This window comes from Empidonax traillii, unplaced genomic scaffold (genome assembly GCF_003031625.1).
Source record: "Empidonax traillii isolate 1590-97213 ecotype Southwest subspecies unplaced genomic scaffold, ASM303162v1 scaffold662:size427329, whole genome shotgun sequence".
NCBI classification, from domain to species: domain Eukaryota; kingdom Metazoa; phylum Chordata; class Aves; order Passeriformes; family Tyrannidae; genus Empidonax; species Empidonax traillii.
In genome coordinates, this window is record NW_020955855.1 from 10,361 (window position 1) to 34,641 (window position 24,281).

At 37.9% G+C, this 24,281-nt stretch overlaps 2 protein-coding genes across 5 annotated transcripts in view; both read right to left on the bottom strand.

Moving 5' to 3' along the window:
* PDGFRL (platelet derived growth factor receptor like) overlaps positions 1–6,597 on the bottom strand; it is a gene marked incomplete at its 3' end in the record, with an annotated part of 11,638 nt that extends 5,041 nt beyond the window's left edge. Inside the window, exon 1 of the mRNA XM_027899386.1 lies at positions 6,531–6,597. Within this exon, the coding sequence (XP_027755187.1) occupies positions 6,531–6,597 (67 nt within the window). The remainder of the gene's footprint in view (positions 1–6,530) is intronic.
* A 1,598-nt stretch (positions 6,598–8,195) lies between these two features.
* Positions 8,196–24,281, bottom strand: part of SLC7A2 (solute carrier family 7 member 2) — a 59,269-nt gene continuing 43,183 nt past the window's right edge. For 3 of the 4 annotated variants that reach the window (XM_027899367.1, XM_027899368.1, XM_027899366.1), the window contains exons 4-12: positions 23,968–24,133; positions 23,004–23,140; positions 22,133–22,355; positions 19,488–19,627; positions 15,659–15,761; positions 14,236–14,441; positions 13,759–13,925; positions 13,039–13,147; positions 8,196–12,453 (exon numbers count right to left, since the gene is read on the bottom strand). In XM_027899367.1, coding sequence (XP_027755168.1) covers positions 12,266–12,453; positions 13,039–13,147; positions 13,759–13,925; positions 14,236–14,441; positions 15,659–15,761; positions 19,488–19,627; positions 22,133–22,355; positions 23,004–23,140; positions 23,968–24,133 — 1,439 coding nt within the window. In that variant the 3' untranslated portion in view covers positions 8,196–12,265. Of the gene's footprint in view, positions 12,454–13,038; positions 13,148–13,758; positions 13,926–14,235; positions 14,442–15,658; positions 15,762–18,952; positions 19,090–19,487; positions 19,628–22,132; positions 22,356–23,003; positions 23,141–23,967; positions 24,134–24,281 lie in introns of all 4 variants that reach the window. The other variant, XM_027899369.1, reaches the window with a different exon arrangement.

Sequence of the window (24,281 nt, forward strand, 5' to 3'; positions counted from 1 at the left end):
ACCAGGTTCAAGACACAGTTAAATCACAGTTGTACATATTAATGGTGTCTTCCTGTATAAACAGCTTATTAATTTTAAAGATGAGCAACATTAGGAGCTGACTTTCTCTAGAATAATCAAGTGTAACTCCAGATACACTTTCCTAAGTAGGAATTACTTGTTAGAAATACATAAGTAGAAACACATCAAAGTGTATATGAAGTTAGAATCATATCTAACCTAATCATATCTAATCATATCTACCATCTATCAACACAAAATTTCAAGTACTATTTTCACTGCCCAGTCTTTCAAAATTGAGTATATCATAAAATCATGGCACTTAAACACTGTTTAGGTTGCTGATTTTCCCTAAAGCTGATTATTTTGGCATATGAGACATCTCTAATGATTCTCACCATAGAGAAACATTCTGTCTCAGAGTCTACAATTACAGTGCTTGGCAGTGTTGCCTTAGAAGTTTTGATTTTTCTAATTTTTGTAGATTTTAGGAGTAGTTGTGTAGTGAATGTAGATTTTAACATAACTGCATTTTATCCCTTAGGCTTAACACACTAGTTACACATAGCCAACCCTGTTACCTAATTCCCATATCAATCCCCCTAAATTCCATTAGCCTGTTTAGTCTCATTTTCAAGGTACAGTTGTAGAGAACACCCTAAAATCTATGCAAGAAGATACAGACATAGATGCAACAACCTTCAAGACCAGAACCTTGGAAAGCCTCCAAGAACTGCATATGCTTTGATGAAGATCAGGAAATTTTTCTAGTATGTCTGCCATCTTGCCAAAAAGGTTCTGTGCCTTCTGAGCCACATCCAGAACAAGCTGAAACTTTTCAGACACAGTCAGGTCCTTTTTTGCACTTTTAATGGGTTGAGAAACTTCAGGTATAATGTTCCATTGTATTCTCCAACTCCTGGCTGTGAGGTAAATTGCTAAAAATTATCATCATCATGATGAGAAGGCTCTTACCCACACTTGGTGCAAGCACGCTGATGGCTAAAAAGGCCAAAGCGAGATAGACAAGTCAGGCTAAAAATAAGAACATTGGAATGGCCCAGCCATGCTATAGAGCATTCATGTAAATAATAAAGGCAATAGAAGAAGTGTAGATAGAATACCAGTCTAATAAGGCAGAAAGATTCTTCACAAAATTAGTAACAGGTTTGGAGTTTGGGGAGTTTGGAGTCCCCCAAATCCCCCAGTCTCAGTTCCTGAAGGGCATATATGGGGGCAGAATGGGGCAGAACCGGAGAGGGGGGTGGCTGGATGGGACTGGATAGAAATCATTATAAAAACTGTAGCACCTGTGTTTGAGGAAGCGCCCGTGAGTTTGTATTCTGGAGCCTCATTAAAACCTCTGCTGCTTATCTTATCTCCAATCTAATTTGACTTGGATTTTTACGCAACAGCAGGATACTGCACTGAAAAGTTTCTGCTGTGCTTATCATGACACCGTTTTCCACTGAAACCTCCCTAAGCACAGGTAGGAAGCACCTGAACACAGGTGCTTCACAATTAAGTTTTTAAGTTTTACTTTATATAGGTGTTCTTTCTTATTCCCCATTCCTACCAGCCCTATGAATCCTGCAGCCACCTCTCTATACCCCACCCCAGTACATCAGAAGAAGAAAAGGCTGGGTTTGTCCCTTTTGCAAGCTGTTTTCTCTTTTTGTCTGCTTAACATGATTTTTACATTTAACCCATATGTGAGTTCAGGAGCCTCCTCATCTTATGTAATTCCCCCTTCCAAAATTAAACCCATCAGTCATTTCTTTGGCGTTTATCATTCCTGCAAGAATACTGAAACCATAGTCTGGCTGTACTGATTAGTCTGTATGATTCAGTAACATCTGAATGCAATTACCTGAATACTACTACGGATCAACTCAAGAATTGCTGCACTCTGCATCACACCCTGACGTGTGTGATCCAACCTAATTAGGGAAAGTAATTTTTGTTGGATCCCAAAAAATGATATCTGCAGAGAGGGATTTGAGTGGACTTTGCAGAAAGCCATGGGCTATGAGAGTTGGTGAAGAAACCTCGGCTTGAGAAACAAACGAGGTATCATTGGTGTTGATTGCCCTGCCCCAGTCCAGAGAGTCCCTACCTTGATTTCATCAAACCTATTTAGAAGACCCATTGTTCCTTATCCCTCCGTGTTTCCTGAATCCTTGCATCCTACAGAACCGAATACCTGTCTCCCCCCTGTGAGATTGCTAAGACCCCAAATTTGTTAACCTGGGTTTTCCCCTTATGTCATCCCCTGAAACCCTATTTGTAATAAATTGTAATAGTTACAACCCCCTTTTGAATATGTAGACCCTAAACCCTTTAAATATGAACTTCTAAGTCCAATAAACCATTCCAGTTTCTTGCCTCCACTGGGATTGCTTAGTTTTTGACTCGCTACAATTCTTCCTTTTGCTTTTCTATCCAGTCCTTGCTGACTCTCTGATTTTCCTTAACAGAGCCATCATTACACACTGGGTGGTCAATTACCAGGTTGTTTGTTCTCCACAGGACTGGTATTTCAGTCCAGATGACTTCTACTGAGAAAACCCACCAGGAATCAGACTTAACAATAAATATTTCTTCAACACCTCTCCCTTGGGTTGAGCTATTCCATCTTAGTGGAATTCCGACACCAGCCCCTGGTGGTGAAGTGGTTAAATGACAGTACTGTGAACGCTGAGACCCAGGTTCGAGTCCTGGTCAGGGCCCCTCCCCGGGCAGAGCGTTAGCCCTGTAAGGCAATCCATCTACGTCCTGAGGACCTCGCTGCCACCGTCCAAGCGTGCTTGGCCCCGGCAGATGAACCTCAGGATTAAAGGGTGGGCTCAGTTCCGCGCACACTGTGTCTCACCTAAAAAATCCAATGCGCAGGCTGGAAGGTGGAAAGACCTTCCCCGGTTCTTCGTTCGCGANCTGATATGTCTTACTCTATTTAACTATTCCTTGTGAAGAATATGCATCTAACAACAGTTCAGTTACACCACGTTTGGGTAACAGAAAGAACACAAAAGCAGACTGTACACCAGGTTCAAGACACAGTTAAATCACAGTTGTACATATTAATGGTGTCTTCCTGTATAAACAGCTTATTAATTTTAAAGATGAGCAACATTAGGAGCTGACTTTCTCTAGAATAATCAAGTGTAACTCCAGATACACTTTCCTAAGTAGGAATTACTTGTTAGAAATACATAAGTAGAAACACATCAATGCGTATATGAAGTTAGAATCATATCTAACCTAATCATATCTACCATCTAATCATATCTACCATCTATCAACACAAAATTTCAAGTACTATTTTCACTGCCTAGTCTTTCAAAATTGAGTATATCATAATATCATGGCACTTAAACACTGTTTAGGTTGCTGATTTTCCCTAAAGCTGATTATTTTGGCATATGAGACATCTCTAATGATTCTCACCGTAGAGAAACATTCTGTCTCAGAGTCTGCAATTACAGTGCTTGGCAGTGTTGCCTTAGAAGTTTTGATTTTTCTAATTTTTGTAGATTTTAGGAGTAGTTGTGTAGTGAATGTAGATTTTAACATAACTGCATTTTATCCCTTAGGCTTAACACACTAGTTACACATAGCCAACCCTGTTACCTAATTCCCATATCAATCCCCCTAAATTCCATTAGCCTGTTTAGTCTCATTTTCAAGGTACAGTTGTAGAGAACACCCTAAAATCTACGCAAGAAGATACAGACATAGATGCAACAACCTTCAAGACCAGAACCTTGGAAAGCCTCCAAGAACTGCATATGCTTTGATGAAGATCAGGAAATTTTTCTAGTATGTCTGCCATCTTGCCAAAAGGTTCTGTGCCTTCTGAGCCACATCCAGAACAAGCTGAAACTTTTCAGACACAGTCAGGTCCTTTTTTGCACGTTTAATGGGTTGAGAAACTTTAGGCATAATGTTCCATTGTATTCTCCAACTCCTGGCTATGAGGTAAATTGCTAAAAATTATCATCATCATGATGAGAAGGCTCTTACCCACACTTGGTGCAAGCGCGCTGATGGCTAAAAAGGCCAAAGATAGGCCTTTTTAGGCCTATAGATAGACAAGTCAGGCTAAAAATAAGAACATTGGAATGGCCCAGCCATGCCATAGAGCATTCATGTAAATAATAAGGGCAATAGAAGAAGTGTAGATAGAATACCAGTCTAATAAGGCAGAAAGATTCTTCACAAAATTAGTAACAGGTTTGGAGTTTTGGGAGTTTGGAGTCCCCCAAATCCCCCAGACTCAGTTCCTGAAGGGCATATATGGGGGCAGAATGGGGCAGAACCGGAGAGGGGGGTGGCTGGATGGGACTGGATAGAAATCATTATAAAAACTGTAGCACCTGTGTTTGAGGAAGCGCCCGTGAGTTTGTATTCCTGGAGCCTCATTAAAACCTCTGCTGCTTATCTTATCTCCAATCTAATTTGACTTGGATTTTTACGCAACAGCAGGATACTGCACTGAAAAGTTTCTGCTGTGCTTATCATGACACCGTTTTCCATTGAAACCTCCCTAAGCACAGGTAGGAAGCACCTGAACACAGGTGCTTCACAATTAAGTTTTTAAGTTTTACTTTATATAGGTGTTCTTTCTTATTCCCCATTCCTACCAGCCCTATGAATCCTGCAGCCACCTCTCTATACCCCACCCCAGTACATCAGAAGAAAAGGCTGGGTTTGTCCCTTTTGCAAGCTGTTTTCTCTTTTTGTCTGCTTAACATGATTTTTACATTTAACCCATATGTGAGTTCAGGAGCCTCCTCATCTTATGTAATTCCTCCTTCCAAAATTAAACCCATCAGTCATTTCTTTGGCGTTTATCATTCCTGCAAGAATACTGAAACCATAGTCTGGCTGTACTGATTAGTCTGTATGATTCAGTAACATCTGAATGCAATTACCTGAATACTACTACGAATCAACTCAAGAATTGCTGCACTCTGCATCACACCCTGACGTGTGTGATCCAACCTAATTAGGGAAAGTAATTTTTGTTGGATCCCAAAAAATGATATCTGCAGAGAGGGATTTGAGTGGACTTTGCAGAAAGCCATGGGCTATGAGAGTTGGTGAAGAAACCTCGGCTTGAGAAACAAACGAGGTATAATTGGTGTTGATTGCCCTGCCCCAGCCCAGAGAGTCCCTACCTTGATTTCATCAAACCTATTTAGAAGACCCATTGTTCCTTATCCCTCCGTGTTTCCTGAATCCTTGCATCCTACAGAACCGAATACCTGTCTCCCCCCTGTGAGATTGCTAAGACCCCAAATTTGTTATCCTGGGTTTTCCCCTTATGTCATCCCCTGAAACCCTATTTGTAATAAATTGTAATAGTTACAAACCCCTTTTGAATATGTAGACCCTAAACCCTTTAAATATGAACTTCTAAGTCCAATAAACCATTCCAGTTTCTTGCCTCCACTGGGATTGCTTAGTTTTTGACTCGCTACAATTCTTCCTTTTGCTTTTCTATCCAGTCCTTGCTGACTCTCTGATTTTCCTTAACAGAGCCATCATTACACACTGGGTTGTTTGTTCTCCACAGGACTGGTATTTCAGTCCAGATGACTTCTACTGAGAAAACCCACCAGGAATCAGACTTAACAATAAATATTTCTTCAACACCTCTCCCTTGGGTTGAGCTATTCCATCTTAGTGGAATTCCGACACCAGCCCCTGGTGGTGAAGTGGTTAAATCACAGTACTGTGAACGCTGAGACCCAGGTTCGAGTCCTGGTCAGGGCCCCTCCCCGGGCAGAGCGTTAGCCCTGTAAGGCAATCCATCTACGTCCTGAGGACCTCGCTGCCACCGTCCAAGCGTGCTTGGCCCCGGCAGATGAACCTCAGGATTAAAGGGTGGGCTCAGTTCCGCGCACACTGTGTCTCCCCTAAAAAATCCAATGCGCAGGCTGGAAGGTGTAAAAACCTTCCCCGGTTCTTCGTTCGCGAAGAGACTGGCCATTCATTGATAAAGGACTATTTGTTCAAACTACTCTTTGCCGTTTCCACTACTTTCAGCCAACCTCAATCCTAACACTATTTTAAAGGCACATGAATCCTGCACCGTCATGCCAAGGAAATGCTTCATCCCACGCTTGTGCTGTGCCTTTAAGAAACTGTTAAAGACTCCCATATGAAAGCTTTTCAAAAAGTGCCAGAGCCTGGTTTTGACTTTGTCTAAATGAAGTTTTTCTCTCCACACAAGCTCCCTCTGTTCCATGTTTCTGTAGTCACCGGTGAGTCTGAACACGTTCTTCCCATACCCCACTCCCTAACCCTAACCCAAACCCACAAATGCCTCACCCCAAACCCACACTTTGGCCAGAGGGTCCGGGCGCACCGCTATTCGCACACGGTGCGAGCAGCTCGCTTTCTTCTCCCCCACCGCCCCTGAGGTGGCTCCAGGTCCTGTTCCTGGGACTGTCGGCGCGGGGACGACAGGAAAAAGGAGAGCCCAAGGCGACCCACAGAGTGTTGGGGACGCGGCGGGGGCTTACCGTGTGGCAGCGTCTCCTGCAGCAGCAGCAGCAGCAGCAGCAAGCTGAGGAACCACCCAGGCTGCATGGCTGGAGCAGCCGGCGAGAAGAGATGTGAGGCAAGGCAGTACTGGGAGGGAGGAATGGGGCGCAGAGGGGAGGAGGAGGAGCCGGGCGGGGCTGGGGCTGCTGGTGGGGCCGTGAGCACTGTGCTGCTCGGGCGTGCCCATCTCACCAGCACCCAGCTCTCCTCCCTGAGGACCCCGTGTTCTGAGCAGAGCTAGACCTCGGGGGGGCACCTGTGGAGCGTCCCTGCTCGCAGCGGCTCGGCGGTGACAGCCGCCCTTCGCCACGCGTGGCTCTGCACAGGTCGCAAAGCTCTTGGCTGCCTTCGGACCCGTAGCGGGATGGGCAGAGGGGAGCGGAGCAGAGAGGGCTGCACAGGTGGTGCCACAGGTGACCCTGCAGGTGCACGTTGGGCACAGAGCAGCGCTGGCTTAAGATAGTAAGAGTACATTTTAAGTCAGACTATTGCACTCATACCAGCCACAGCAAAGAGACTCCCAGATGTTCAGGAAAAGCTGCCTCACATTGTAAAACAGAAGTATCTCTGTGTTCCTATTTGGGGCTTCGAGGAGAAAAGAATCGCATCTCATCTATATCACCTGGCGAATCTTTCTGCTGTACCTTCTGCAACCGGACTTGTCTATCTCGCATTGGCCTTTTTAGCCATCAGCGCGCTTGTAGCAAGCATGGGTAGAGCCCCTTCTCAAATCTTCGTTCGCGAAGCCTAGCCATGGTGATGATTTGGGGCTCCATAGTCCGTGACAGAGTGTTCATGGATGCCTGTGTGAAGCACACTGAGAAGGTGTAGGGACCTCTTCACTGCTAAGAGATGAACGTGATGAGCTTGACATTTGTAGCGTTTATGTTTATGCCCACACTGGGCTGTCAAAGACCTTTTCTTGAAATTTGAGGTTTTCCTTGGAGGAGAAGGGAGCAGAAAATATGACTGGAGAGGCCACAATGGAAGATGCAAAGCAAGGCGAAGACACTGGTGTAGACAGGACCACAGTTCAGTGTGAATAAAAGTAAACAGGTGTCTCTGGCTGCAGCCAGATATTCAGCTTTATTTAAAAAATATGGAACAAATGCACAATTTTTATCTCACAAAGCACATTTTACAATAAATGAAGAGCAATGTAATTTTCATCAGAATTTGGAACTAAAAATGCCACTGATAACAATTCTATTGTAAAGTGGGGGAAAAGCACCATATTCTTAAATATAAGCATTCTTACATTCAAAATTTTTTTCATTTTGGTAGAACACTTCAAAGACATAAAAATTTGTAGTTTAAGTTGCATCATAATCATCCTATCAACATTTTAAAAGCTCAGCATCATATCATATAGAAATAATCACTAGAATGTACATATGAACAAAAAGGAAAATTCAAATGAATATGAATACTAATGTTTTTTAAAGTGATGCACACATAACTGTTTTTAAAGATATGAAACACATATTTTATGCTTTACTTTCTGGTAACACAAAAGAGAAAAGCCCTCTGAAACATTAAAATCCTCATATTCTGACTCCAACTAAACTTGGTGAAGCTGGAGTTTACCTGGCAAAAGGCTCATGAAAGTTACAAAAACAACAGAATTTGTCCAAATGACAATTAAAAAAAAACTATATATATACACATAGTTCTGCATGTCAATGCACAGCAATCCTTCAACGTAGCTAATGTTAGGGAGTTTGATTTCTAAAATCAAATGGAAAAGAGATCAACACATGGTAAAGGCAATATATTTAGCTTTGAAAAAGTCCGACTATTAAAAATACAGAGGTCCTCAAAACATATACCAGAAAGAAATACTAAAGGTATAGGAAATTAAAAACAAATACAAATATCCTATACCATATGAAATACCACCTGCTCTTTCTGTAAAATATATATTTTCTTAACACCGAGTAACCTCAGTGCTTTCAGTGAACATACTGCAATTTGTACAAACTTCCCAGCAAGTCTAGGAAGAATTAGGGCCCAAGAGCATTAAAAAGATGTTTTTGTTTTCTTTTTTATGCACTCAAGTAACATATGCCACCCTTCTTGTGAATTAAATTTCTATCGTAAAAAAATGCACCTCAATGTCAAAGGCCTCATATCTGAATAAAATGACTGTACAGGCCCACACAGATTTCCTGCACTGTCAGGAATTTCACCATCTCAGGATGCTTATGGCATACTGATATTGGCACTTTTTAAAATTTCCATGAAAACACTATGCCTTATATTTCTTAAATATATATATATATGTGTGTGTGTATATATATCTTTGCATAAATTTTAGGGGAAAGGTGGCTAGACTTGTGTATTTATCATCTAATAAATAAAGAATATATATCTAAGCTTTACCAAGTTTTGCCTCTAAAATAATTTTATCATTTGAAGTTTTTGGATGACACAGTTAAATTCATATACATAAGTAACTCTGTATCACTACTATTGACATTTACTGCTGACAGTTCTCCAACAGCAGGTAATATAAATGGCTTTAACACATGGAGACATAAACATATTACAGCAGATTTCAGGAATCGAATCAGCACTTGCTGTGAAGCAAAAAGCATACTTATTAAGAGAGTAGTTTCATCCACAGTAACAAACAATGAAATCTAAGTTACCTCATAACAATTTCTATTGCAGTATTAGGACTGGAATAGCATACGAAGATCATTTCAGATAACATGAATGATTCAGAAATGTTTTATAACTCTTACTCCTCAGAACAAAAAAGCACATTTATTTGTGCTCTGTTAAATACAGTGTTGGCTTACTTTCTTAAATCCTACTAGGTAAAAATAATTCCTTTATCTAATGGCATATTGACAAGGTACCAATGCAATAAAGTTTTTGGAGGATTTTTTTCTATATAGGAAAAAAATCCCAATAAGCTACCTCCAAAAATAGATATTTTGTATTAACAGATACCATTACTCTTTGCACAGAACAATTTACAATATCAACAACTGTGTTAAAAAATAACAACTATTTAGTTCCACTGGACTTGTGCTTTAGCTGCTCTCTCAGCAAGTACAGACATAGAGCAAATGTGAGAAAAAAATCAGGATTTGTTTCATCCATAGCTCATGTGTAAGGACTAGCATGGCATGTCCTTTGCTTCTGCAAAGTCCTGCTAAAGCATCTGGAATTTCATGATTGCATATACAAATGCATATCAAACTTACCATAAATATCTTACTTATGGCTTGTCTGTTTTTACTCAGTCGCTGACTAATAATGACTTCCACTATACATACAAATAAATAAGCTTTGCGCAGTTGAAGAAACCAGGAGTACCCAATGACTTTCCGTTCATTCCATTTGATATCTTATTAGTTATGTGGATAGTTCCCATGTTGCAGCTCCTTCCATCTCCCTTAGCAACATCTGTACAGGCACATTCTGTTGTTTTTAAATAACTAATTTCTCTGACAGGGAGGGGGGAGAAATAATCATACAAATGAAAGGGGACACTGTCAATACTCAAACTGCTGACACATCCATTAGATAAATAATCTAGAAAATTTATTTCCTTTAGTTCTCTCCAGAGGCCTTTGCTAGCCTTGCTTTAGTCAGAAGTTTATTATATTGACAGTATCTTTTCAAAGGAAAATTCCAGTGCAATATAGAAATTACTTTAATCAGTTCATCAAAATCGCTATGGGCTAATGCTAGACAGGTGCAAACACAAAGATGGGTGTGCACACATATATTCTATATGATGGCCTTGGGAGGGAATGAAGTCTTTCTTGCACATCACAGAGCAGCAGCAGTTTGCACCTTGGGAGCCTGGCTGGCCTGCTCTGTGGCATCAACAGCCATATGAAAAATAAGTCTGTGGTTCCCACACACTGAAATGTGTGAAGAATTTTAAAAGAGCTGTGTTTCACTGTAGACTTGTAAAGACATTGTGCAAAAGCTTTACATGGGCACTGCTGACTTGCTCCTACAGCTGAGGATTTAAGACTACTGAGAAAGAAGTAATTTTAACTTTAAAAAGAATGCTGTATTGCTCTAGAAAAAAAAAAAAAAAAGCAGGAGACAGACAGAAGCAGCCTAACTAGTTTGGGGGGGTTTGGTTGTTTTTTCTTTTTTTTTTTTTTGGCGGGGGGGGGTTGGTGTTTTGTTGTTTTGGTTGTTGGTTGTTGTTGGTTGTTGTTGTTGCTTGTTTGTGAAATTCCAGCTATTATAAGATGCTCTTCACTGCCAACCAACATAGCTCTCATGGCATCTAAAGTTTTTATACCTAACAATGGAGATTAATACTAATGATTAGTACCAGCAACAGATTGCAACTCTGCATGACAAAGTCCAAGACAGTTCTTACTCTAGGGTAGCTGTTTTTGTAAATACAGTCTTGCAAAATGACTTCATATTGTACAATCCTTCATGGGACTTGAGCCTACTACTTGCTGAGAAAAAGTGCATTTGAGAGGTGACATGACTTACGCTGAAAGAGGAACAGTTTCTATTTTTACCAGCATTAAAATAATTATTCACCCAGCACTACCACAACAATTTTGTTCTTTACATAAATGAACATTAGACATCATACCCACACGAATGGATTTGTGGATGTAGGTAGCCTTTGCTCACAAAAAAGTGGTGACATATGTTTAAGGCTTAGTGAAGTGCTGAAATACTGTTCTGACAAGGTCTTTTTCCAAAGCTCATACCTCTGGTTTTTTAAACCTCCCCGTCCATCTGAAAAGAAAGCTGGGATTTTGTGCAGTAAGTTTTCTGAGGAAAAGACACATGTAACACCAATATCAGAAATATCAGCTCTGACATATGATAAAGGAGAAGAAAGTATTACTAAATGAGCAGTAAGGAGAAAAACTTGGTGACTGCTGTATGTAAGTGACAAGTCAGGGATAAATTCTGCCCTTCTGAAATCAAAAGCTAAATCACATATAACTGTCACTGTCAACACTGTGACCAACAGGTTATGTCCCAGATGCTTTTGCAGAAAACAACATAGCTCCTCTTGAGAGTATTATTCTATACACATTTCTATACAGCACCTTTTAAAGAAAAGGCATTTACATAAGTAGAAATCTTGAATATTATTTGGAGGGACTAAAAACCTTTGAAGTATCTTTACTGCTTGAGTTCTCCAGGACTACTGATTAGCAGTCATAATTAGTAAAGGTAAGCAATTATTTCTTTTTACATAAATATACGATCCTCTACTTTTTACAAAGTATCTGATCCATACAATTACCATTCATTTTGCAAATACTTTCCAGGCCTGAATGAAATTTATCTCCAATGAGAGTTACTTCAGTAGAAAGAAGAGAATTTAGACTGTGACTAAAACATGTGACAGACATAAGAAAGTATTTTTGTCCACGATGCATTATCAAATATTCAAAACTTCGGGCAGACAGTTCTAAAATTCTTCATATTTGATGATTGCTAGTGATTTTGGAAGACACTCCAAACCATGTCTCCAAATTTTTGCTTGCCAAAGGGTACTTTCCTTTTTTTTTTTTTTAAATATAAATATTAATCTTCATGCTGTAAGTTCTGAAATGATGAAGATGGATTAGCAGCTTGTCCAAAATATCAGTCAGGCCTTGTAGTAAACACTTTCTAGAGGCACAATGTTGGCAGAAAGCTTTTGAAATTTCAGTCTGCAAATGTCAATTAAAGGTTTAAAAGATTTGTGTGCCGGCAGAGATTAACATTCACTTGTCCTTTCATGTGAAAGAAATTGATCCCTTTCATTTGCATTTTCAGGTTCATCCAGTTCTTCCACAGGGTTCTTTTCTTTCAACCCACTATTTTCTGAACAAGAATCATCATCTCCATCGCTACGATGACCTTCAATACTGTGTCTGATGCCATAAGCAAAGTAAATGAGGAAGCCTTCCAGAAGAAAAAAAAAAAAAAAAGAAAGTTCATAGGGTTTTCAGGTAAGTAGTGCATTAAAAATGCATATATTTCTCTCTGGCTGAACATATTTTGCAAAACAATTTTCTTCTTCAGGTACCTGAATCAGAGCTCATGCTTCAGGTCTTCCCTGTTTCTATGGGAAATTCCAGTGCATCCTTTTTTACATAATTAAATGCTCTAATAGGTCATGGAAACTACTATCTCTAATTTATGTCTAGGTGGAATGAATACAATTTCCTAGATCTAAAAGGAGAATAACTGAGAGACTGGGAAGAAAGCTTTTACAAACAGGTTTCTACACAATTTTGGCTGTACTTACCAGGAAAAAAATTATGGCTTATTGGAATTCTTCCTATTACCTCAAAACTGTATCTACAATTTTGATTGCATACAAATACTTTTTCTGAAACATGCTTTTTTTTTTTAAATCAGAAATATAAGCTGACATTTAATAAATCACAGAGGGTTTTTTTCAAATATTTAAAGGGAAAGAATGTTCTAAGATGAGATTTATGAGTTCTAGTTTATGAAGTGACTGAAATGAACAGAATTACTTACCAAGTGCCATCCAGAAGCTAAATCTAATCCATGTTTCTCCACTTAATTGCACCATCAAGTAAATATTTACCAGTATACTGAATGATGGTAAAAATGGCAACAGTGGAACCTAAAAGGAAATATTTATTATGTTTATATTAAATATATTTTTTTTTGCATATCACACTTCTATTATATAACAAAAACTAGAGGTAACACATGTAACCACAAATAAAGAATTGAATTTTTATTTGCTGTTGGAATATAGTGAAATTGTCTTTTTCACTGGGTTTAAGCACTGGTTTCTACATATCTTAAAAACTTTTCAAATACATTATGTTTAATATATATTCTCTAAGGCTATAGAAAAACCTTCCAGTTTGTGCTGAACATATACTGATGAATTCCTGTATTTAGAGCTGAAAAATATATTTATATACATATCCCTTCTTTCTGAAATGCATCCCCAGCTCCACCAGATTCCTTGACTTTCATCACTATACTTCATTATTTCCATTAAATAATTGATCTTAGAACATAAGTGAAAGTACAGAATGAAAGGACTTATACTCTGGAAGATATGAAATATATTGTGGTCCAAAGGACTGCAGGCAACACAGAAAAGGGACTGTAGTGTCATCAGTTTTGGAACTGTTTTCCAGTTTCTAAGTTCTCTGCCTCACTTGTTAGAATCCACCAAAGCCTCTCATTAGAGAATAACGGAGTAAATATGTTACTCACCATAAAGGCCACTTTCTGCTGGTTCTGAGGCTGCCTTTGGATGAGGAGAATGGTAACTATGAAGGACACCACTAACACAGCAAGAAGGCCAATACTCCAGGGCTCCAAATTAGCAATGAAATGAATCCCATATGTCATGAGGACACTCAGGCCACAAACCAAGCAAGCTGTGTGAAAAACAAAATTATAGAAAAAGTAATTTAATCTTTGCATTGAAGAGGAAGTGACTTTTAAGAAGAGTTATAGCACGTCTTCAACATGTAGTATTATCATGAATACGTTTAATTAAAAGAAAATATACTAGACTGCAGATTAGATCGATCCATCAAGAAGTATAAAGGCATAGAATCATTATATAAAAGCAAATTAATTATGACTGAAAGAAGGCATGTTATCAGTGGATTTTTAATTCTGTCTTTAATAACATTCCATTATTTATGTTAATGCATATATGAGTTTGGGCAGCTGAATACTTACCTAAGAGACCCACTAGAAAGTTAACAGTAGTTGCTGTCTGCTCAGTTGGTAATCTGGATGGATTAATCAGGGCCTGAAGACTGAAGCGATTCTCTTCTATCATATTTATCTGTGACTCACTTACTGCAGATTCCCTTTCAGCTGCAGCCAAAGCTGCTTTTTCTGGAGAATATTTTGGTTCCTCATAGGTTACACTGGGTTGGTATCTATGCATAAAACAAGCAGGATAATAAAAACCCATTAAGCTTACTTTGGGATTTGAAGCAATATGGATCTAGGAATGTATTTAAATACTAAATTCTTTGCAGTAGTACATAAGAATTTCACAATTTATAACTGTACTGCAATAGCATTATTAGTCGGTATCATATATAAAAAACCTATAGCAACTCACTTTTTTGATGTTTGGGGGGGGGGGGGGGGGGGGATTTTTTTCAACAGTTTTTAAAGCTATGTGAATGCACCAATGGGTCAGATAAATGACCAGTAGAGAAAGAGGGGATAGGCTCTGTTGGTCAACAGCAGGGAAAGTTCCTGACTTGTTTCCCATCCTGTAAGAGGCCTATTAACCTGCATAAACTGAAATTTTGCATTTAAGTGTATTTTTAAAAATACATATAGTAAGTAAGTCACTATGGAATAAAACAGACTTCTCTTTTAAAGTGTAGATTACTGCAACAACGAATTTTAACTGAATTTAAGCTGTTACACTTTTCTAAGTTAATTACTTAGCCTTAAGTCATAAAGACTGACTTTTCAAGGACAATTTTCTTTTAAAAGAACAATACATAATGAAGTTATCTATAGCTACCAATATATAAATTTCATTCCCCAGTTTACAAACATGACAGATGCCAGAATTTTACTGGGAAGTATTTATAATCTCTTCCTTTGAGAGGTAATATTTTCTCTCTCTTCTAAGGCTAACATATCTTGAAGCACTTCTCTGATCTTACATTTCTGGCTAGTGTAAAACAAAGCAATTATTTGAACTTGTTCATCCTCTGAAGCACCTAGAACATCTACACCTTTCACATATAGTCCCCAAAATGTAACAGGCCTGATGTACAGCATAGATTATATTCATATCAAAATATCATTTGTTGAATTCTGCACGCAAGCTTATATTTAGTACCTTTGGGACTAATGTTTGGCCCAGTATTACTTCTGGAAAATAAAAAGTGTCTAGATTTCACATGAAGCTTTGACTTGGCTAACTGCTATACTTACATGACAATATACCATTGTTTTCTTGGATTAGTCACTCCTTCTTAGAAATCATTTATATGCTTACAGCTATTGGCCATCTAGCAAAAAATGCTTACAGGTATTGGCCATCTGGCCCTGTAAATGTGACTTCTGTTTATTTACTGACCAACATAAAATAAATCACAGTAGAATATGAAGGCTGTTTTTGACTCACCTAAGGATGAGGACACAGGTTGCTACAAGTGAATAAGCAAGAAGTGTACCAATAGACATCATGTCCACTAAAGCTTTTAGGTCAAACAGAAATGCCATTACAGCTAAAACAGAAAAAATGCAAAATTTCCATGAGATTGACATAGAATCATTCATATTGGAAAAGATGTTTAAGATCATCAAGTCCAGCCATAAGTGCCAAGATTAATATAATGACATTTTAAGGTAAGATTTTCAAATCTGTCCAGAGTCTAATTTTACATTGTTTTACAGACAGCGGTATGAGTGATATCATGGTAATCCTTAAAACCACATTTTTGAAGCAATTGGTATCGTTCCCAAACCTAATTCCCTCCAGTTTGGAATCTAATTCGTATAGGTAGGCACTGATGAGCTGTACAGTCATGCTGCATAATCAAACGCTTCATATGGGACTTACTTTGACGTAAGTATTTGCACACATTGAGGCCATATTAAAACCACATTTTTATAGGAAGAGGTTCAGATCCTGCAGCAGAGTCTCACCAAACCTGAAAGAATGGATCCCATTGCCAAACCAGGAAAAGTAATCTAACCCAGAAAGTCATTGGGGTGTGAAATTTCTGATGAGCTGGGAAATAGCTATATTCAGGAGCTGTCTCAAAACAGTTTTGTGGTTTGGGGTTTTTTTTGTGGTTATCTTACCAAAAATAGTTTTCAAGTGGCCTTCAGGAAAGGCAAGAAAAATCTCACAAGAACTAATTTTTTAAAGATCACTCAGCTCAGAGGCAGAAAGTTTCATGATACTGAGAGTAATTATAGAAGTCTTGTGTCTATAAAAGCTAATGTCACATTCCTTTGGAGCTTCCGGAGTGCCTTTTTTTGTCTATGCTGTTTGCACACAGATGCACATAGTTCATCAAGAAATTGGCAGAAGCCATCACTGAATGAAAGGCTAATTCCAACTGATTTGTAAAGAGCCTCTTAGAATATCTGTATTTTATTAACATTTTTGAGATGTAGAGTTTTACAAGCATCTCAAACATCAAATCTCAACATCAAAAGAAACCTAAAGGTAGCCTTTATACACTGTGTGTATATGCACACCCAAATTTTTCTATATTCAGAAATATTTATATTTAATATTTGTTACATGTTTGCTAATGTATCTCTAAAAGGGTGCATAAGTACACAAACACACAGACACCACATTTTCCTGGTATTTGATCTTGAAGGAGGAAGCAAAATGTGATTTTCTGAAAACAAGACTGCTGGATTACAGAATGTTTATATAATCTGTGAGTCTCCTTTTCCAATTAAGGAAGGCCATCCTGTTTTCTTTAATAACTGTGGATGTTCCTGAATCCAAAAATTAATTTTTAATCCTAGCTTCAAAAGGCTACTCTGTAGTCCAGAATATTCTTTGACATTAGAAACAAAGTGAAAAATGCCTCTATGTTTCTACTAAGAGAAAAAAAGGAATGGTATTGCTTTTCCACCTCTCTTAATTCCACTCCAAGAGACAGTGGTAGATTTGTGGTGGAACTGGACTGACACCAAAACATTTTGCTATGTGCAGACTTTCGCCACTGCAGTTATCACCTATGAAAAGGTAAGTCACAGAACACCATGAGACAGTTCCTTTAGCTGTAGTCTTGACCTGGTCACTTTAATTAAACGGCCAAACATTTGATTTCCTTAACATTTCTTAAAGCTATAAGATTTTCATGCTACAAATGCATAGAAAAATCAGATAAGTTGTTGCATACATCCATAACTATTGTGGCAGAACTATTTTTGGTCACTAGTTACCAAATACGATATTTTTTTTTTAATGGAAGAAGAAATTAGTCCTTCTCCAGCAGTAGATAAAGCTGTTTTAAGATGAGCTGTTGACACACCAAATGCCCCAAACTCTCTAAAAGCAGTCTGATGAAGGTTGCTGTGTAGCTAGTGAGAGCTGTGTAACTGTATCAACCACTTTACCAGCTGGATAATACGGTTTTCTTTCTTCTCATCATTACTGTGATTTCTGATAAAGATCTTGATTTTATCCCACAAAACCACACTTCCAAATTATTGTAGGAGAATATGTAGATAAGATAAATTAAAACAAAGTTGAAACAATAAAAGTAACCCTAAGCAATTTATTTGTACTCTGACCAAAGAAAAGGGAACTGATAATAATGCTTCATGTGGGAAGTCTCCAGGCAATGACTGTGCCTTTCCACGTTATCAACAAGTATGTGGCGTGAGCAGTTCCAGTCTTGTGGCATCTGAGGATACCCCAACTATAAATGAAAATATTGTGGTCTCATTTCTGAACCTCTTATTTGAGATTAATTTTAGCCAGGGTTGCTAAATGTTCTAAGGCATGTATTTCACATTTGAATTACTTAAAAAAACTTATTTATTTGCCTTTGAGCTAAATACTTTGAGAGATTCCAGTTTTCCAGAGTGATTAGACATAAGCTGAGATAGCTCAGTTGGTTAAAGCATGGTGCTAACATCAAGGTTATGGGTTTGATCCTCATATGGGCCATTCACTTAAGAGCTGGGCTCAATGATCCTTGTGGGTCCCTTCCAACTCAGAATATTCTGTGGTTCTGTGACATTCCACTTAAATGATGAAATTTGGACACAGCTACATGTACCTCTGCAAGAAATATGGACAGAAGTGAAACAGCTGTATGTCAAGAATTAACAGTAAGAGTTGGTAACAGCTCCCAAAACACTGTTTTGCTAAAATATATATAGGCACGTATGTGTACACATATATGTGCAGACACACATAACCCCCCAACATACACACATACCCCTCAACCACAACTTGGTAAGCCTATACAAAACCAGAATCATTTTCTCTGAAAGACTATTAAAAAATCTTTGTCGTTTACACAAAAATAGATACTGCTAAAAATGTAATTTTTTTTTCTTATAATAGAAAATGTGTCAGTTATTTTCCCCCTCCCTTATAGATGTGATAAGTATATAATGAGTACATCAGACAAGGAAACCCTGTCAGTAGAGCATCAGCCTAAGAGGCTCAGATTAAGTAATAAGCTTATTCACCTACAAGGGGTTAATATTAAAAAAAAAAAAAAAAAAAAAAGAATTCTTTGACATTAAGGCCATCACCACCACCATGATTTGCATGATCGGGAGTTCTTACACCCTTTGATTACTCAGTAATTTTATTCCCATTGTACATGCAAGGGAAGTCAACAAGCAGCCCTTTTCAAAAATATAAAGTACCATGCACGTGCATAGAGTGTTTAAATCTCAGTTTGAAGTAACACGGGCTTTGAGAGCTTACCAGAGATGACCCCTGCTGTCAAGGTGGCAGAAACTGGTGCCTGCCTCTTACTCACTTTGGCAAGAAAACTAAAGAGTAAACCATCGCGTGCCATGGCAAACAGAATTCGGGGCAAAGGGAACATAGAGCCGAGAAGACTAGAACAGAAAAATGTATAGTTCAAATACAGGTTATTAAAAGCTTTACTGGTAAACCCAACGACACAAAAAGAAAGCTCGGAAGAGTTAACGGGCTTAGATATAATTTTCCTTAGGCTCTGTGTTGCTGCTTTTGTTTTTTTGTTTGGTTGACTGATGTTCTTGGGTTTGGTGGTTGTTTATTTTGAACCTAGGCTTTGAAAGCACTTGCAGATACAAAAACTGTGGTAGAGAAGAGTACTATTGGTAGCCTACTTTACCTAGCAACAAGTAGATTTGGTCATTTCAGTCTGAAGCACGTCAAACCTGCACAACAATTTTGGTTTATTTTTATATTTCATATATGCAACATGTTTAGCAGTGCACCTTTCTTTACAATGATCAACTCTTAGTCTCACCTGCTACTGCACCAGACGATAGAGTAGCAACTAGTGGGGTCTTCGTTTTGGAATTGATTTGAGCTAGACATTTGAAAAGCAACCCATCCTTCGCCATAGCATAGATTACACGTGGTATTGGGAAAATGGATCCAAGAAGACTGAGTAAAAAGCAAACACATGCAACATGGCAAACACAGTTCATGCAGAGTTGTATCATGGATAAGGTAAACAATGTTAATTAATGGCATCTATAGAAACAAAATGTATGGCTGTAAGACAAAACCAGAAAGCCCCATAAGCCCAAGGTACTACAGGTCAGACGCAAATAGATTTTTTTTTTTTAACTGCAAAGTTGATTACTTTTTTTAAATTACTTTTTTAAAATTAATTTAGGTAATGAAATTGTGTCATCAGGCAGAATTCAGATTAGCAAGATAACTCTTTCCATCGCCATAGTTCTTGGGTGTTTGTGGACCAGGAACATGTTCCAGATCACACTAACTATGAAATTAAGCTTTAGTATTCCTGTCTGTCAGTCAGAAGCAGCAGCAAATAAATAAGCATTAGCAGCATCTCTTTCACACTGTACTTTCATGTGAGGCTGCTGATTAACAGTAATTCAAAGTAAGCACCATACAAGTATATTGGGCAGATTTTTTTCTTTCAATTAAAGGACTTCTAGGCAAGCTTCATTTTTTGGAAGAAGTAAAGCTAATTAATTTAGATTTGTTATTAGCAAAACACAGAAAGCTTTTAAAGTATTGATAACTTAAAGCTCTTAAACATACTTCTTGAATTAGGTTGTTTCTTTCACTCAAAGAGAAATAATTTTAATTAAGAAAACAAAAGGCAAATTCAGAGCCAGTATAACCTCTGCAGCAAGCACACTAGTTTTTAACCAGGTGAATGGTTTCCTTTCTGTGACTGTATCACTTAAAGAAGGCACAGCTTTTACATACCACAGATGCTAAATACATCCACTAATACTTGTGAGACACAAGTGTAAAGGTTAGACATGAGAGAAGTTTATTGCAAATGAGCTTATTTTGATGATGAGTGTACCTTCCAAAAAGAATGTTTCTTTGCAGCTGTAGCTTTGTGAAATTAATTTATCCTACCCTTCTTCTAGTACATTGATATATATAATGGAAATATTAACATCTTTACCCTGAGAAAACAAGGTCATGAAATAACATAGTACAAGGTAACTGTATGAACCAAAAACAATCATCCCAGCATTTTTTCCTAATTATACCTCTACACTGAGGAATATGAAATACAGTTTCCTTTGTTTTGTTCTAAACTGACATCAGTCAACAGACTGAACGATTAATTTCTCCATAGTAGAAAATATAATTCTTCAGAATACACTGGAAAAATAGACCAACAGTCCAAATTTCTAAAAAAAGCATTTTACCACCTCAGTTCATGTTGTTTTCCAATATTAATTTCTTTAACTTAGTTTCTGCTTATATGCAACTTTCATTATTTATCAATGTAAAGGAAAAATTCAGTGAAACCCTCCAAACTGAGGAGGCCATGACAACTAGATAGAAAATAACTTTAATTCCAGGATGAAATGTCTAACTGTGACATTCTTCAGTCAGCTCTACAATTCTTTTACACCATTCTGGAACTATTTCCTTTTTCTATCCCCTCCTACATCAAAATATTCCTTTCCTTTAAACCATTGTCCACAGTCAGCATGCCAATAATTTTTACGCTACTTACAAGGGCCATCTTGGTTATAACCTTATAAGGTTTTACAAGGTTATGCTGCCAGCATCAGTTCTTCCCCAGCCAACATGTTTTCCATTGTGGAAATGCAGCAGTATTCTTACCACGAAAGCTCATGTAAATTACTCATTACTTACATCAGCTCAGGTAAATGATAAACATCAGCATTTTCAGCCCTGAGTTTAAGTATTAAGCAATTCTCTGTTCTATGAAAGGATTTATACCACGTCAAAGTTGGGGTGTATATATGTATATATGTATACGTATGTATATATGTATATATATACATATGTATATATGTGTATATATATATGAATACATACTAATACATCTCATGCCCTCCTTGATCTTTTTAATTAAAACAACATGTTAAGATTATATCAACAGTTTCCCAGAGGGGAATAAATTATAATATTTTGACAGTTATAATCTACATTACAAATACCCACACAGAAACCACAGGAAGGGATAATGTCAGAAGACAGACTAGCTACTGGAGGAAAACAGAGAGAGGCAACGAAGATGAGGAGTGGAGTTTAGTTAATCCTCTCTTCAATTTTGCCTGCAAATACAGAGCCCACAGTCATCAGGAATGGTCAGCAAGAAAAGACAAAATGGGTGAGGTTGATTTTACCAGTTAATAAAGATAACTTGCAGGTCATATATTTGAAAATACATACTATAATAATAAACTTCTACCAAAGAGATAGAGTTCAGTAACAGTACAGTTAAAAAAAAAAAAAAAGGAACCAAATTAATGCAGCTACTGTGATGTAGACATGCTCAAATATAAAACTTGCTTATAATACTTACTGCTAATTCTTTGCATGGACTGAGCCTTCAAAATGAATATATGAACCTACATATAAATGTAATGTATTATTCATCAGCTTTTCCCAGCAAAATTAGTATTTCAATGTCTTTACCTTGTAGACAAAGCACAGAGGGATCCCACTGCTACAACATATTTAGCAGGACCCCATGCAACATATTCAAATGCTACTGGCAGAGGACTTTTCTCATCTAGCAGATAGTATGGCATCATGAGAGTCAGTGCTGCTGAAACCCCAAAATAGGCCATGAAGCAGACAAGCAGGGATACCACAATTCCTATGGGTATGGCTTTCTGAGGATTCTTGACCTCTTCTCCTGAAAGAAAGGGGGGAAAAAAACACCAAAAATTCCTATGAATTTTCACCTTCAGCTCCAAAAGATAACATCAAAGACAAATCATCTGTTAATCTAAGTCATGGGAATCATATCTGTAACAGAAATTTTAAAAATCTGAGTGAAATAAGCTGAGAGACCTAGAACAAAACTAACTATTTTGTTGTCAGAAATAGCATTAAAATAGAGGTAAATTAAAGGACATAAAATACATTGTATTTCTAGACTACTCAAAGACGAGTATTTCTAGTTATTTACCTACAATTTATAGTTCAATGTACTCATTCCCTATCAGCCATATGCAAGCCAGCCTTTAGAAGAGACACCTCATGTCAGAGAACTGAAAAAGTGAGCAAGTGATTAACATTATTTGAGCAGAAAAGTTGTATGCTAAGCGCTTCCCAGACTTAGAAAGCAGCAATTAACTTCTTTAGAACAGGAATAAAATAGGCAAAATCTCCTACTTCCTCCCATAACGATAGTCACATTCAGGAATGAACACAGGTTCGTTCCACACAGACTGAAGAATTAGAAAGAGTAGAAAGATTGTTATGTTGTTTGTGGGGTTTATGTTTTTTTTAACACAAAAGTCATGTTAAACATATATACGCAGACATATAAATACTATACCAGTTGTTGCAATGCAGTCAAATCCTACAAAAGCATAAAAACAGGTTGCAGCACCAGCCAATGTTCCTGTGAAACCATATGGCATGAAGCCACCACTCCCATATATACTTGTCACATTTTCATAGGATGAGATGTTCCTATAAAGCAGAAAAACACAGCAGAAAGAGAACTTTATTTTTTCATTATTGGTAGGACAAACACATTCACCCTCCTATCCTATCACTCTAGAGAAACATTAAAATATTCTCATCATGACAGAGTTCTGCTCTACTGCCATGGGTTTGCCAAACCAACCAACCAGCCCCCCTGGGGCCGAAAATAGCTTTTTCCAAGTGAATTTCCGGGGAAAAAGCCATTTAAAAGTTTTAGTAACGCCTCTGACAATTACATATTTAAGAAAATGGAAGAGAAGGTGGTTGCGCAGATAAAATCAGGAACAATGTAGGGAGTGGTGTCAGGCCCCAGCTGGGGTCAGGCCTCCCTCCTCCCCTGGCCCTGGGCAAGGGGCAGGTGTGGCACTGAAGCCTCCCTGACTGAGACATGTAACAGAGTGAAGAAAAAACTCTAAAGAAAGACTGCCTGGATGAGAAATACGGCAGAAGAAATTCCAGGCAGAGGTAACAGAGCCTCCAAGGTCAAAGCTGGCAGCTGCAGGAGAGAAGAGAGAAGCTGTGAAGGGGGGGAACTCCTTCTCTCCCCCTTTCTCTCTCTCTCCCAGAGAGAGAGCCCAGAGCAAACCCATGACATTTACAAAACTGCATGAGATGACATTTTTATGTCCAAGCTTGTAAGGAAGACAAAAATAACAGCAAAAGGAAGAATATATGAATCAAGTAACCATCATCTTACTCACTTTGAAGTTTGTGACAAAACATATTAAAACACTAATAGTGTATATACCAATGAAACGTGTAATAGAAAACTGCTTGGAATATGAGCAAGTAAATAGATTTTTAAAAATTACTCTGTTACTGCAGTAAGGTTTCTGAGATATTCTTCACTTATTTTCCAGTTGTCAGCATCTCCTTTCACAAAACCAGAAATCATAACGAAGAGTAGGACCAAGATGTTAATAGCAGTGAAAATTTTATTCACCCATGCAGATTCCTTTACTCCAAAAGATAAAAGACCTGTAAAATAAAAATAATTTATAGATGTGAATGATCCCTTAAACTAATAAAACAGCATTTTAAAGAATGCAAGTTTATACATATTTATATATAATATATTGTATACATATTTGTGTATGCAAGTAGTATTAATAATACTAAAAAACAT